At 37.1% G+C, this 16,925-nt stretch overlaps 1 protein-coding gene across 1 annotated transcript; it reads right to left on the reverse strand.

The window, feature by feature from the left end:
• Positions 1 to 5,727: 5,727 nt before the first annotated feature.
• On the reverse strand, positions 5,728 to 13,283 carry PLEKHA3 (pleckstrin homology domain containing, family A (phosphoinositide binding specific) member 3; the record flags this gene model as incomplete). The annotated part of the gene is made up of 7 exons (XM_009574571.1): positions 5,728 to 6,198; positions 7,870 to 7,985; positions 8,529 to 8,572; positions 9,649 to 9,813; positions 10,808 to 10,944; positions 11,624 to 11,779; positions 13,167 to 13,283. Coding segments are annotated over 7 exons (863 nt in total), but the record flags the coding sequence as incomplete, so codon positions are not given.
• Positions 13,284 to 16,925: the final 3,642 nt, after the last annotated feature.

The raw sequence follows: 16,925 nt of genomic DNA on the forward strand, positions 1-16,925 counted from the left end.
TCTGCAACTCCTTGTTATTTATTTATTATGCTCTGTTTTTACAGTTCCTGTACTATACTACAGAAAAAGAGTTGCTGAAAGAATAGACTAGGTAGAAATGCGATTCTCCAACGTAAACCAGGTAGCTAACTGTTGAAAATCCAGCCATCTACCAGAAACAGCCTGGCCACCAGAAAGTCAGCCTTAAAAAAACAAAGTTTTCTTCATAGGTTCTTCATTGACACAGGATAAATTCTAGCACATGCCTAAGCATTATGCTGTTCTTATTATCCCTCTGTTAAGTGAATTTCCAGGCCTTCCACTACACCCTATATGGATAAATTGCTTATCTCTCTTCTTTATATCTGGTCTCTGCTCAAAGCAGTTAAAAAACTGCCTCCAGAAAATCTGGATATTGCTTCCTTTTTTCAGCAGCTGCAACTAGTATAGACCAGTTGACCCTAATTGCCTGGACCTACAAGTTCTCACCTCCATGGGTGATTAAGGGCCCATGCCCCATCAGCTCTTCATCCCTCAAGTCAGCTGACATATCTATAGAAGCAAAGCCTGTCTTTACATTCCTGGGGGGGTATCACAAATCCCATGCAGGCTGGTCACAATTTTGGTTATCTATGGGGAAAAGAGTATCAAGGTGAAAGGAGCAACTCTGCTTCTAGAATTCACTCTGGTCACTAGAAAAAGCTTGAGAGCAAGTACACTCACAGCAATGCAACACTGCTTCAGGGGCTGTAAAATTCTCTTAAATGGAGCAGGAGCATTAGTCAGCAACACTATGCATCACTGACTTCCAGCATAGTAGTAGTAGTAGTACTACTACTACTACTACTACTACAAAAAAGCTCAAGTTTGTCAGAAGTAGTAAAGCAGGTAGTATGTTTAAAAACTTATTCCAAGATGACTCGCTATAGAAGCAGACTTTTTTTTTTTTAATTTCCTATAAACTATATACTATCAACCACTAGCTATTCAAATGATGCAGAAAAACTAATAAATGGGGATGAAACAAGGACTAAAGAAAAAATAAGGATGTCAGATGAACTAAGTTTTGGGTAAGGACAAGATCCAGCCCAAGATCCATCCATTTTCAAGCGATGGAACCAGGAACATTCAGAAACAACCATAAAGATGGAAGAGTTTTAAGAGTGGGTGGTATTTCTTCCTTAGGGAGGAAAGTAAAAAAGAATAATAAATGAGGTAAAAAAGGCCATTTATTTTACTCTTTAAAGCATTTAAAGAAAAAAAAAAACCTCAAGAAAGCTTCTCATTTTAACTGTATTAGATGTTTTTAAAAAACCAAACTCAATACAAGACAAAAATACAGAGATACAGTCTTGTTTAACCAAGAACTAACTTGTGTACACAGGCACACAATAAAATTAACACTAAAAATGCACTAGTCAGTCATCTCAGCAGAAAGTAATAGTGACAGACAGCATCTGCAGATTTAAGCACGGACTCTTCTCCACAAATGCTACTGGAAACTCAGTCTTCCATGGCCTCTACTGAGCCTAGACATATTTACTTGATCAAGAGGAAAGCACACTGGTGTGGCAATGTAAGCAAGTTTGTTCTGCCTGTACCTCTCTGGCCCAACGCTGCACAGTACTTAAGCAAGCACACCTAACTTTAAGCAGATGAGTCACTCACATGCCTAAAAATAGGTTTTAAAGTACTTGCAGGCTTTGCTGAAGCACAGCCTTAATAGATAACTTTACATGCCAACCTGCTGAGCCAGTGTTTTTTTCACAAGACTGCTAAGCGAATGCTAATATAGCATGACACTGATGAAGTCACAACCTAAAGTTTCACTATTCAGTTTCACAGAACACATCCCTAAACAGTAATATTTTGAGACAATAGATTAAGCTGTCTCTAGGTAAAAAAATAAACATAAAATGAGAAATGAATATTTCAAATTATTTGCTTATTATATTCAGGTCGAATATTGGGATTTTTAACTGTACAAGCTGACATTTACTATCTTTAAAGATAAAATCTATTGCACTATAGGACCAAGTTCAGAAAAATGTCCTACCATTGCTGTGTGTGAAGGCATTTGGACTTCATGTTTCCTGGGTCCTGACATATAAGGAAAAACTTTTTAGCAAACTCCTTGAGCTGTTGTATAAATTCTACTATACGGCTATACATTCTCTACTAACACTTTACATTTGGCAGCCTGAGAAAAATAACCATGATGGTGGATAACCATAACAACACTAAGAGATTCATTTTACCACTAGCAGACAAAAAACCCTAGTCTTACCATTCAATTTTTACCATCGTCTCCAGTTTCAACGACTTTTCCCTTCAAGGGGAAAAAAATTACGTGACCAGAACACAAAACCCTCACATCTCTAATGAAATATTAAATCTAAATCTACTCAAGTCAGGTGTTTTTTTTCCTTCCCCCCTTTTTGAAGACGATAATATTCTAGAGCTTGGATTTAAAAAAAAAAAAAAATCAGAATACTTAATGTCTATTAAAAAAAAACAAAGCATAACACAGTGAAAAATAAATCATTCAGTCATTCCCACACTGGAACATGCCATAGTACTAACAGTAGTGGTACAAAGGTGAAAGGATGACAGAGAAAATAAGGTACTCTGACATGCCAGAAAATGACCACCCGTGTTTAGAAAAATAAGAGTCAGACCCATGTAAGGTAATTACGACCTGTTTCTGCCACTGTAACCCAAACTTAGTGGAAAATGCCTAAACAGCCTACAGAGCACACTGAGAAAGGGAAGATACAGAAGTAGCCAAAGCAGTATTTATCACAAGAGAATATAAAACACAGGGAAAAAGAGGAGACACTCTTAAATCCTGTCCCTCAACAGATTTAAAGTATTACCTTTGACATCTATAATTGACAGTCTCGGAGATGCCTGCTTACCCTTCCCTTTGAAAGAGCTGAAGAAGGCCTGTCAGGTTTTGTTTTGGTTTGTTTTTGGGGTTGGTTTTTTTTTTTGTTGTTTTTGGTTTTTTTAACCACATCCACAAGATACAGTTGTGCTCTCATCTTCAGCCTTCTCTCCCATATTCGTGCTGGTTAGAACAGTCAGGATACGGCTATGGGAGTACCTATGTATATTGGTGCATAAATAGCCACGATGATAGTGTCCTACCATGAAGGCGGCGGTGGCACCAGACAGCAGAGTTGGGAAACAGTCTGACTACTTTCTTATGGTACTCACTTGTCAAACAACATTCTGGATTGTTCATCCAGACTTAACAAATATCAAAATGCTAATTAAATTCCTAAATGACACCTTCTAATCACTACTGTACGTACATGGTGGGAAGAACAGAGGTAAAGCATTTCTTTTAGCATGTTTTAAAGTGCAGGCCATTACACTATCTTTGCATCCTTTGCAAAACAGTGAAGCACGGGTCCCCCTGCTGTATGGGCAGAGGAATGCCTAGTTTCCAAATCTTAGTGCACTGCTTAAGTTAGCTGCTAAGGGGCCAAGTCCTTCCAAGACAGTGGCAATTCTAAGGATGTACATACAGAGTTACAGTCATGTGGAGAGCTTCACAAGCGAAATAAAAATCTATATGGTCCTTTGGTCTTCAATGTTAAGCAGCAGAGATTTTCAAGATGGCAACTGTGGATTTGGGCACCCAGGTTCTACATAAATCCCCTTTAAGCAGTAACGTTCTCTTCTAGATCTGGATCTGAAACTCTTGGGTTCAGCCCTCAAAGTAGTCAGTAAAGAAATGCCTGTAACAGGCAGGTTTCACATTAACTCTTTTAAAGCAGGATAACGAGGAACACCTGAAAAAAATAGTTAGTTTTCAGACACAGACTTTTCCTTCATTCAGGTATTATACCCCTTTAAAACATTATTAACTTACACCAGCAGGAACAACAGCTACACTACAATACTTAAACTGATGGTGGCATAACAAGCAAAACTCAAGTTTATAGTTTGTGAAAATAACCTTAACACAAATAGCTGTGATTTCACTTTTTAAATACATTAAGTACATTTTTTTTTTTTTAATGCAGAAGCAACCTCTGAAGTATTCCTATCTCAGAGATCACTTTCTCGGGGTGGGGGGAGGGCAGAATTAAAAAAAGTCAAGCTGACTTACTATACACTAAGTGGAAAGAAATACAAACATTAATTTTCAGAAGTTTAAAGCCCCTGAACGTTGTATTTTCTCTGTAGTAGTTGAAAGCCAGAAAAAGGTATTTGTTAATGTGACACGTACTTAACACTGTACAAGCTGGCAGAAACCTCAGTCAAATCTCAAAAAGCAGCTCCAAGACAGCATATGACTCAAGACAACACTCTCATTGCAGTATGTAGTTTACTTCTCTGAACATCTTTTTTAATACTTATTTTTACAATTGTCATAAGTGTCATACAGAATACATTAAAGCAAACATTCAGAAAAAAATGTACAAGCATGTGTGTGGCTGATATGCATATGCAAATGTTCGTTGCATGAAAACTGACAGAACTGAGCACAAATGACAGCTCTGAGCTGGTATCCACAAATAATGTTATTTGTACGAGCGATTCCATTCCATTTGACCCTGACATAATGGTTTATAAACTGCTATTTTACATATGGGCAACAGCTCATATGTTTTTCATCAATGTTTGGACCTATTTTGATTTAGATAAATCAACATTCCAGAAATTTACAAGGAAAGCTTCCATTCCATTCCCATCTGTCCTTTCCAGCCTGCTTCAAAATCACCAAATTATTCATATACACAAAAGGAAGACTTGTTAAACCAAATTAAAGAAGATTTGATTATAAATACAGATTTTGGTATGTGCTTGAGTGCAAAAAACCCTGTACATTTATTTAACAATTGTGTAAATCAAAAACAATAAATGGCTTGCTTAAAGTGCTCTACAGCTAAAACTTTACAGACCAAGTTTACCCCTAAATTGGAATACCCAAAAAATCCCCAAAAGCTTACAATGCTAACACTAAAAACTTTATGGACCAAGGTGCTAATAGGCACTGTTATACTATATTACTCATTAATTATTAAGAGAGTCAGACTCCAATCTCACTTACAGTTAATGCAAATTTACACTGATGTAACTGAGAGCAGAATCCATCTCCTGGTGTATACCATCCTTAAATGATATAAAGGAGTCGCAAAACCAGAAGCTCCCTTTTGTATAAATATGTCATAAATAAAATACGTATAGATACAAATATTCATCACAACAGCAGCTTAATGGTCTAATATTTCAGCTCTTGCTTCTATAATACTTGCTAAAAACACATCTTAAGTGAGTAGAGTAAATCTTAACAGTGCTGCACTAGCTACTTATCACGCTACACACCCCAGGAACAATTTATGCACACTTTGAAGCCTTTAGTAGATCTTTAGAAGTGAAAGTAGGTAGAAATTTTTGATGCAAAAAAGAATAAATAAATAAAAATTATTAAATATCCAATGTTTGGTACAAATGCTTCATATTAAGTTATTTTTATACATTTGTTTAGAAAAATACACTAAATATTTCTACTTTCATTGGTTAAAAATAAGGACCGGATTATGTATATCCTTATGTTTTTAAAGAAGGCAATGTCAATTACCATCAAGCTGCCAGAGTAGACCCATTAGTGCCCATTCCCACAGCCCTTACACAGGCAAAAAAGCCATTGCAGGGCTAATCACAGCTCCTGGTGGATAACCTGGTACAAATGACCAAGAGGCCCATGGCACAAGTCGCATTTTCTCCAAAAAGAATGAAACCTTTTTGCTGAAGTTTATAACCTGCAGGTTTACTAATGTATCAGTCAGATCTTCACACTTTTAAAAAAGAGCTACATTTACAAATGTGGATGCTTATCTGTTAAGCCATCATTTGTTCCAAAAAATGCACATTCAAACTGTGAAATATTAGGAAAATACTCTTGCAAATAAACTATATAAAGATAAAATACACTTCAAAGATAGTTTTTAAGTTATTCTATAAAGTGCAGAGAAATCCTTCTAAAAAGGGAAATGACTACTTCCTATAACAACAGTATAATTACAGCAGCGTTTGCATAGCATTATTTATAGAAAATTGAATACTTTCAGTTTCTTCAAGAAGAAAAGGATGAAAGAGTCTCTTCCAGTTCAGATCTTTCCTTTGATACTGATCTATTTTCTTCAGGAATGGTTGATGATACCAGATCTCCATTGACAGCACTTCTAGAACAGTGAGCAGATCCTATGAAGATACCAGTAAGTATTTAATTCAACCTCAAAAAACCTCATCCAATCTGTCAGTTATTCTATTTGCTAACTATTTCCTATACATAAGCAATCAGTAGCATAATTACTCCGGACTTTTCCTGAAAGATTACAATCAATATCATGCCCAAGGATGATGGATATGAAGAATGTTCAACTAGTATAAATCAAGTAACTGCCTTTTTGTTTGTTTTGTGGGGTTTTTTGTGTTTGGTTTGGGCATTTTTTTGGTGGTTGTTGGGGTTTTTTTTGTTTTTTGGTTTGTTTTTTTGATTTTTACATTATGAAGGACAGTAATCTGTGAGGTGCAGACGTATTCTGTATGAGGAACACAAACTTTTTTTTTTTAAAAAGAACTGATGCATTGATTAGCATTTAATTAGAACATTTTCTATTATTCAAATGAAGTGAATGACTCACTGCAAGTTGAGTATTGCTAGGCTACCTGACAGGAAAGAGAAAGAACTAAGAAAACTGGAAGGTAGCAGAGGGACACAGTAAAAGCAAACTTCTAACACAGTAAAAGCTGAGCTAGAAACTCGAGCTATATAGTGAGGAACCAAAAAAGCCTGGTATTAGCAGAAACACACAAGACAAAGACTCTTCTCAGCAGTCCTGAAAAGAGTCAGACTGGGTAACCAACACCAGAAGGTCCAGATGGTAACAAGAAAAGCCTTGCGTTATAGGAAGCTAGACTGATGTGCACCTACGTTAGCGATGAGACACAGAATAGGATCTAAACTAAGTTTATTAGCTTGGGATACATGCTAGCACACCCTATGCTGGTAGCCGATGAGTGAGGTAAAGGAAGTGGTCACCCTGCAACATGTGAGCATCAGAGAACCAAGGAAATGGTGCGAAGGTTCAAATACTTGCTTCATGATAGAACGTAAAGCATTAGTACCTCTTCGTGCTCACGTGGGCTTTCAGCAATGCACAGGCCTCAGGTTTTTTCAGTCCAAGTGAGGCACTAGGCACTCCAAAAGGAACCAAGACTAAACCAGAACTAGCCAAGAAGAACTAATCAAGTTAAAGTCTCCCTGAGAGGAGTTAGGATGGAGTCAAAATGACAGCAAGATTCAAAAGGAAAAAACATATTCTGATCATGACATCATTTCATAATTTTTCGGTTGCTTTTATTTATTATTGGCAAGGGTGCACTCTTTCAGAACAGTGCTGTTCTCTACAAAAGGCAAGCAGCCACTGAAATGAACCATCCTTCCGCAATGTACTGGGTGGAAATTACCCCCTGCCACTCACAGGGGTCACAGAAAGGAGAATTTGTTTTGTGACAACAAGTAGGTGGCAAACAACAGTATTCCACACCACTTACCAGAACATCATTCACGTAAAATTCCATTAGTACAAACATCGCTTTCCTCGTTATGTCTCTATTTTATCTTGCCAGTAGTCTCACTGATTTCAATACAACTACTCCAGCTGTAAGATCCTTTTCAATATGAATGAAAGCCAGCAAGAGTCAGCCATATAACAAACTACACAAGTGCTTTGATTTATAATATAGGAATCTTACAACCAAAACTTTGCGTAACTAAGAAAACTTTTTTCCTTGTGCTGATATCAGCTGCTGTAAACAGGGTAATAAACAGAAAGACACAAAAGAAAACCATCCCTCTTCCAAACTTACTCTGAGAATCTTCAAAGGGAGTATCACTGTAAGATTCTGTATCCGAGTACGTTCTTCTGCGCCGCTGTGAAAATCGGTGAAGGGATGAAATTGGTTCTTTTACAGAGTGATTATTCCTACAAAAGAAATGAGATCTATTAGTAAGCAAAATCTGTAACAACCCACACAAACTTAATATACTTTAAATTTAAATTAATTTTGCTGCTTAAACTGTTAGTATCAATGCTTTTTACTATACTAAACTAAAAATGGCACAGTCATTCTAATTTTCTAATTAGAACGTTCTAATTTTCACAATTATAAGGCCTGAAAATGGAAATAAAAATGTAAATAATCTTTGCACACAGAAGAAAGTAATCTGAGAATCTGAAATACTGACCCAAAAAGAATGTCTAATTTCATGAACTTGTCAAAATAACTCATTTGGATAAAGTTTCTAGCATGAAGAAATTTTTATAGTGTATTAGAGACAGCAGCTGCATTATTTGCAACCGACACTGATAATCTGCACCCTTAGTTTTCAAAATTAGATCAATTTATGCTGTTCAATTTCTGCCCCCCCAAGTGAACAATTCTTCTCACTTTTTTATTTTAATGCTAGCAGGTTCGGGGAGGTTTTTTGAGACATAAGAAAAAAGCTTAACGAAATAGAAAATTACCTTTCTGAATAGCAAGGACCAGGGTGGCTAATGGAACGCTTCATCTGGCGGAGGGGTGGGGGGAGGGGGCGGACAAAAACAACAAACCACACCAAAAATGTCACAAGCTACTTATAAGAATAATATGCATACCTACATTAATTTTTTCTTTATTTACAGACTCTACAAAAAGGGAGGGCAATCTTTTTTTTAACTAAAAACAACCATTCCTAGTTAAAAATCTGATTTAACTGTATGAAAACAGCTGGACTGCCATCAATATTAAAAGTTTTAAAGCATTCACACAGGAAATAGTTTACTACAAAAAAATACTACCTAGTTTCTACGGAATTCATTTTCTCTTGCTCCAGAATTACTCATAAAGCCATTTGTTAATTGCTATGATGTACAGAAGTATCAAGACATTTTTCCTCTACTAAATGCCAGCTTAAATTCCCCATTACAATAAAGCCAAATCCTGCCTCTTGATTCCTTGTGGTTCTTCCGATACCATTGTCAAATCTCTATGCATATCAAAGAAAGTTACTAATTTAAATCAATAATGATCAGCTTTGTAAGTAAATTGATTGAAGATAAAGAGACAAGAGATCCAAGTGCAAAGAAACGGATTCCCACAACAAAATCCCATATTACATCTCATCTTGGAATCCATACATATGATCGAGAAGACATTTAAGATAATTCCACATACACTGTCCTTCTAAGGGAAATAATCAGCAGTGAAGAGTTATGCAAGTAATATCTTTACCATTATTTACCTTTTTGTTAAAAAAACAGGAGGCAAGATTATGAATTTTTTAAGATCAGTGTACAGCTAGCATTCTAAAGAACAAAGAAACAGTTGAACTGAGGAAAAGTTAAACCTCATTCATTTATGAGATACTTCATTACAGGGTCTTGACACATACAATAAATTACTCTGATTATGTAAAGGCTAGCAAAGACTGGGAATGGAAAATTATTGATTTATATTTAGGACCAGTACGGATCATAACAGAGTCAAGACTTCAACTGTTGACATCATAGCATATAGCAATAGCATACTCTTCTGCCATTCTCCCCCAAATCCAACCAACAACATGACACTTAGAAAAAAAATAGTATTTCAAAAAGTCTAAACCATTTGGACAGGTGATGGTGACACAGGAGAAACTAAGGGATCAGGGTGAGGCAGCTGGAACATTTCTGGCTTAAACTTGGCATTAGCGATCTTCACACATTCTTCAAGTGTTGTGATAAATGTATTACATGTGGCACTAAGCAAGGAAGAGGCTTCATTCATGTTCTGAAAATAAATGAAAGCACAAGCATAAGCAAGAAAAAAAAAAAAGATGCAAATACAACTCTCCCCCACCACCACTCCCACACACACTAATTTCCCTCCTTACCACTAAGAACTTCATGTCCCACTTTATTTAATCAAATGAACACCTTCCAATGAGGTTAATTTAAGCAAACAAATGTGACAGCATTGTAATTTCTTTCTGACATCTCAATTTCTTTACGGTATCAGCCAATAATGCCGCAAAGTTTTTTTTACTGCAAAGCTTGTCTCAGAGTGACTAACTGGTATCAGAAGATCATTCAGCGAAACAAATGAATTGCAGCAGAACGTGCAAACAGCTTTACCGTTCCAGTGCAAGGAGCCTGCAGGGCAGTTTCACCTTGCTGTAAATTGACAACAATTTCATGTGTTGTGACTAAGCACCAACCCCTTGCTTTGCCCTAAAGTGACAACAATATTGTCCACACACTGCTCAAGAGTGTAAAGAATGAAACCATTCATAATTTCCAGTACTAACTTCCATTCAAAAGCAGAAATACTAGAATAATTTTATTTGCGCATATTCAGAGAGACTTATCTACACCGCAGATTTCCATACCTGTAACATTAGCTTTCACTGATAACAAAATGGAATACCCTCCTACGAAGGGTAACGAAGTAACGAATGGACAAACAAAATTGTTTCAACTACTCTGCCCATAACAGAGATGCGAAACAAGACAAGTTATTGCATAACTCATACTGCAGCTCTTCTAGCCTTTTAAACAAAAGACTTGATAACACAATTGCTTCCTAATGCATGTTACAGTTAAATCATCCAGGTACTGTACGCACATATAATCACTGTAAGTATTATACACAGACAAGCACTCAAAAATTGACCTTAGGTTAAATCTCCCAACATTAGGGAGATGAAAAAGGCATAAGATGTCAACAGAATCTTGAGGCGTGTTATATAGTTAGGTTCTCCAATGGCATTCTAGAAATTCTGTACCTCAATGCTGGGAGGAGAGCGAGTCTCATCATGGTGAACAAATTCTTGTATTGTATGAACTTGCTGCATTAAAAGATCACAGTAGAGACGAAGTTCGGACATTTTGGTTCTAAGAGATTCATTGGTCTCACTTATTTCTATAAAAAATAAAGGAAATATCAATTTATTGCATACAATGTATGTACACATTTTAATTTTTAAGCACTTTTCATTTAAATTTAAATATCAATTTAAAAATTCACTTAAACTTTCACTTAATTTTGAGAAAAATTGGATTCTGCAAGGAGTCAAGAACTGTACTTGAAGCAGACAATAGTTTGTACTTTTGGATAACTGATACTAATTTAATGACCATTAAGAAAGAGGCACATTACTAGGAAAGATAAAGTTGCAATCTTTCTTAGCTGCAATGTAATGTAGAAAAAGTTTAGTGAATGAAATTTACGCCCACCAGAGTGGCTGGATATGGTGACATTAAGCCATCCAAGAAAAATTATGGAAAAAACAATAGTAACTATAAAGAATCAAAACAGCAGAAATTAAATGGCTTCACAAGAGCTACAAACACTATGTTTGTTCTTGTAACAACAATAAGTTGCTGGTATTTCAGCTTCTTAAGATAGAAGAGGTCAATGGAGGTGACCTCTAATTGTGACATCAAAGGGGAATTTACCACAGAGATGACTATAAATAATTATGATTTATATTTAAAGACAATAATACTGACTTTCTACCACAATATTTGCACTATCACTATCAGAAAACAAGCATTTGAAAAAGTGGTGAGATTGCATATGCTCTAGGTAACACACATACCTTTTTCTTTTTTTGTTCTGGTATCTGCTAAACAGGCTTTTGCACTCCCCAGAGCTACCAGCCACCTTTGCCTTTCGGCTGCATTAACTGCTTTCATATAGAAATGCTGTTCCCCTGGGATGATTAGCTCCATTCTTGTGTTGTCTGTTGCATGAACTTATGATAGAGGAGAAAAAAACAATTTTGAAAAAAAATAACCTCAACTCAGTAACAATTATTTATTAAATACAACCAAAATATTTTAAAATGTTTATTACAATCCCATAGTAAAATAGTATGTCACAATGTATCACTGCTAATCAACAAAAAGCCCAAAGCTGCTCAATCCTTCTCCCCAGCATGCCTTCAAGTCAACAGGTGAAACACGAGACACCAAACGGTGGCCAGACTCAAGTACAATGGGGTTCCCTTTCTGCATTAAGAATATACTGCGTATGCATCTGTAACAACTGTTGTATTCCAAACCTGGTCTAAACATGGCAAACTGAAGAGTTTTGTTGCAAGGACAAGTATTTACAGAGGACTAGGCTAAAAACTGAAATAATCTCCCTTCTAGACAAATTGTGGCTTCTGCCCACAGAGTCCTAGAATCAAGAACTGAGGTGGACTTTTTTTTACAGTCTGTTATATTCAATACTACATCTTTAACTGAATACGCTGCTGAGTTTCATGTTACCAACCACAGTTCCTACAGACCCACTAGCCATGGATGCAGGGGACTGCACCAAATCTGGACTTCAACTATTATCTTTCCTTCACCAAAAGAACAAGATGACAAGCAAAATGAGCAACTGGAATGGCCAAAAAATGGGATCTTCCACTGTACATCATTGATTTCATCTACACCACGGAAACAGCACCAAAAAGGAGTTACCACATGAAAAATACTTGGTGGCCTATGTGAAATAAGAACTCCCACTTTTTAATGCACAAGTACCCATATCACAAGCCCAGTCATCTGCGGGATCTGGAAGGAAGTCAAGAGTTGAAAGCAATGGAGAGTTAGAGAGTGCCTTGCTACTAGCCAGGAAGGTTGACCTACAGCTTAGAATACATGTCACAGTCTGACACAAACAGTTCACTTACTAACTCTAACACATCCATCACCTATGCACATGGGCAGCTGCTCTCAGGAAAACAAAAGGCTAAACATTTCTGGTTTGTAAGAATCTCCCCTTTTGGGTCACTGCTGCTGCTCTTCATCAGTCTCTTACCCCTGGTCCTAAGAGGGATAAGCAGTAGAACTAAATAACTAGCCGAGGTAACTTCAAGCGTAAGCCACATGCACACAACTATTTAAAACAAAAAGGACTATATGGTGGGTTCTAAATCTCAAAACAGAGCTCTAACTGTCAAAAACATTTTTCTTTGTCACCATTTCATAATTTGCATTCATTATTATTTGTGAACTACGAAGCAGTCACATTGGACTACAGATAAACAAAAACAGAGGAGGAAAAATTTGTGATGCAAAATATGCCTTGGGAAAATGTATTTCCCTGGCAGCTAAAATTTCCTCAAGCAGAAGTCTATTAACTCTTACCTTTTATTTCACACACAGCCATCTTTATACTTCCTTTGCTGCCTTTGCAAACATCATCCTGCGAATCATAGTATGACAATATTCCATTGTCTAAAACAAACCACCGAGGCTGCCAACCTAGTGAGATCAAAAACATGAAAAGGAAAGTTTAGTCTAATTACTAAATTGCAAATCAAATTCAGCTCTTTGGCTGTTAAAACTTTTATAAAAAATGCAAACATTAAACTATTCATGTAACACACCAGGAAGCAAACAATCTGTGCAGCCTGAAGACCAGAGCTGCTCCATAACCAAACTAGTATTATATGGATATTTCACTCCCATTCTTTTTGGGTGCAAGATGAGCAGTATTTCAGTTTTCACTATATTCCACTCTAGAGCAAAATTAAAGGAATCCTATTTTGAAGGCTGGTAAGTTACATACCTCTGAAGAACCATTCTCATTCAAGTATATTTTTCAGGTAGACTTTCCTAAGATTGTAGGATCTTATTTATAAGACACAAATAAATGACTGACGTCACAAACTGCTACGCTGTGGTCTCATCTGACTACTGTATTTCAGTGAAAACTTCTATATTTCACACTTAACTATCAACACACCATTTTCTCTGAAAGTGGCCCAGCTCCATCGCTCAACAACAATTTAATGTCAGGCATTGTGCAGGGAACCGAGACATGGCTTATACTCCTAGGTCCATTTGTGAGGACAGCATACACCAGCTCTCTACTAAGGTTTTCCACCAGCTTTGCATGAGCAAAATTATATAATGATCTCTGACTTCACTATATCTACAAAACAGAGCAGTTTATGCATAGACACGTATCTGTGAGAACTCTATGCGGCGTTACACCACACAGTAAACTACTGTCATGGGCCCTCTTGGATTAAAGTATATTAGCATTCCTTCTTTTTTTTCCCCTCCTTTTTTTCTTTTTGTTTTTTTTTTTTTTTAAACAGCTATTTCATAAAACTCAACACTCCTTGGAATAGGTGCCCTAGTTTCTAATACTACTCAGTGCCAGCCATTTTGCCTAGTAAATCACCTTTGTTTCTAAAAATAACATAGAACTAAAATATTCCAGTAGAGCATAACAATTACACTGGCCCACTACAGTCTGGGTCAGCTGTACAATAGGAGCAGATTATCCCTCCCTATTTTACAGCTCGACACCAAACTTTAACTTCCTGCTTGGCTTAGGGTTTGGAATGGCAATAACCGCGTGGCCAAGAACTCAGCGTATTTGGCAATATGACGGTGTGGTCCATTGCGCTTACCAATTGCCATTCCAACAGAGCAAGCTGCAGCCACCCAGCAGCACTGTGTTATAACGCAGGAGGCTTAATCAGGTACCAGATTCTTGAAAATCAGCTAAAGGCTCCGTACTACTCACATTAAATCATCACAAATTTTAACACTAATTCAAGAAGCGTAAGAGCAGGCCCCATTACATCATGTCACAATTCCATGATACGGAAATAATAACATGGAGCTATTTTTTTTTATTTATTAGCTATAATGGTAAGCATCTGTGTCTTTCAAAATGCAGAGTGGTCACTAATAAGCAGACCCACACTCAGATATAAAAACAGAATGAAAAAAAGTACAAACATTGAAGGATACCAACTCCCACAGGAAATGTTTCAAATTGTATGTGTACATCACCACTTATACTCAAAGACTATGCAAACAGATATGAAACGACTGTATTGAAGACCTGTTGTGTAAAATACAGCTCAGAAATGCACTAATGTTTTTTTTCCTGCTACACTGTATTGCAAAACATTTACTCTGTGCTGCCCTTATCTCCTAAGAGCATGCACAGGCGGTAAGTCAATGCCTGTCTCAACAGTCTGATTCTGATAAAATGGGACCCTACACGGATGATTATTCCAGCCTCACATTATGCTGGCATTGGAAGAAACAGAAGCAAAGGATTTAAAAGACTCCAAGTGCCTTACAGAAGCAAGCTAAAGAACAAAACCACCTCTTCCAATTTGAAATTGGGCAGAGTGTCCTATGTTTGACAAAATATTTACCAAATTTGTACTTCACAAATCCTTAAATGCATACATATTATTTGAGGGGGGGAAAAAGTAAAGCTCTATTTCTGGTTTGCTTTTAAGAAGGAGGAAACTAAATGTTTTCCACAATGCTTCAGCATTGCTGCTTGGCTTCTATCATTAATGACAAGTACTACAGCCTATTTCTGGCTACAAAAGCAGGTAGTAGAGTAACAAGAAAGTTGGTAATAATATTTAAAAATTTCACTAATATGATTAGATTTTTTTTTTTAAATTTGCTACCCTCCTATATTCCAGAAATTGTAGCCAAATTCTTGACACACCGTAATTTTGAAATGCAAGAGGAGCAGATGCTCTCAGTAATTTTGAAATGCAAGAGGAGCAGATGCTCTCAGTTGGCCAGCACACACGGAAGGAAAGGTTCTGCAGTTTGTTATTTTAGAGGGCTACTGACTTTCAGCAGAAGTTAGCTGCATGTTGATATAACAGTCTATTGTGTGTACAGCATTCACAGTTACTGTTGACTATTTACTTACTAAATAACAGACTTCAAATGGGAAGTTTATATCAAACACCACAAGGCCTCATTACCTGTGACCTTTTACCTTTCACTAGAGTAACATTTTTGGTCACATAAGTGAAAGTGACAATTTCCATTCTATTTGGAAAAGAAACTTGTACTCATTATTTCTTTCATAACCACAATTTTTCCTATATGTTTTCTCCACATTTATTGTGCAGAAATGACAAAAATACCTTATCTAATATCTATTTATTTACAGTAACAGTAAACTGTTCTCTTTCACCACAAGGCCAGTATATGTGGACACATATTTGCTCTGAAAAATGCAAGATTATGCTCTGTACACTTTAATTCACAGCAAGCATGCACAATTCTTGCAATGTGGCCCACGTTTTATAAACCCTCAGAATTGAGTTTCACCCTGCTCCACATTCAAAATCTGAATATGCTGAAGCAGAACAGCACACGTGAAGTGCCGAAGAACGAGAAGGCAAAGAAGATATTGCCAAAGCAGTCAAACACGAGGCCTGATTAAGCACAGCATATGATCCAACCCTGATCTGCTCTGGAGGGACAATTAGTCCTATTACAGTGTCAGATGAGAAATCTTTTTCACCTTGACAGTACCGTCTGTCCATTGCTATCTCCAGAGGGAAGTGGTATCTCTATTACAACAGAGTATGAGGCAAACAAAACCAGAGCTTTGATGGCAAACACAGGCATTTAGTGCATTTTTGTCTGCAGCACTTCTAAAAATACATGTTGTGAATACTTCACCCAGAACTAAAGTTTTATATCTGTTGTACAGGTTAGGATGCAGGAGCACAGATTCAAGAAAATTGCCATCCAAAAGCAAACTAAAAGAGAACTGCAAATTAAAAGAGAATTCAGACTTTTACATTTAGCACTGAAGATTTAAAAACGTAATCTTAAATGATTCCTCAGCTGCAAGCGAGGATACCCTGCCAACTTGTATGCTGCAAATTAAAGCTATTTCTGAGAGGAAAGAGGGAACACCCCACAGCCGGGCCGTTAGCGTAAGACAGGTCAGACGGCGCTTCCCTGCAGCCCGTCCTGTGACGAGCCCCTGACCAACCCGGCAGGGCGCAATCCAGCTCTCGAGAGCCACCTGGCCACCCAGCTCCCGGGGAGGACCACGGGGGCCGGGCACGCCTTGGCTGGGAGGCTGTCGGGGCCGCGTTGGTGCCCACG

This window comes from Fulmarus glacialis, unplaced genomic scaffold (genome assembly GCF_000690835.1).
Source record: "Fulmarus glacialis isolate BGI_N327 unplaced genomic scaffold, ASM69083v1 scaffold47423, whole genome shotgun sequence".
In the NCBI taxonomy this organism is placed as follows: Eukaryota; Metazoa; Chordata; class Aves; order Procellariiformes; family Procellariidae; genus Fulmarus; species Fulmarus glacialis.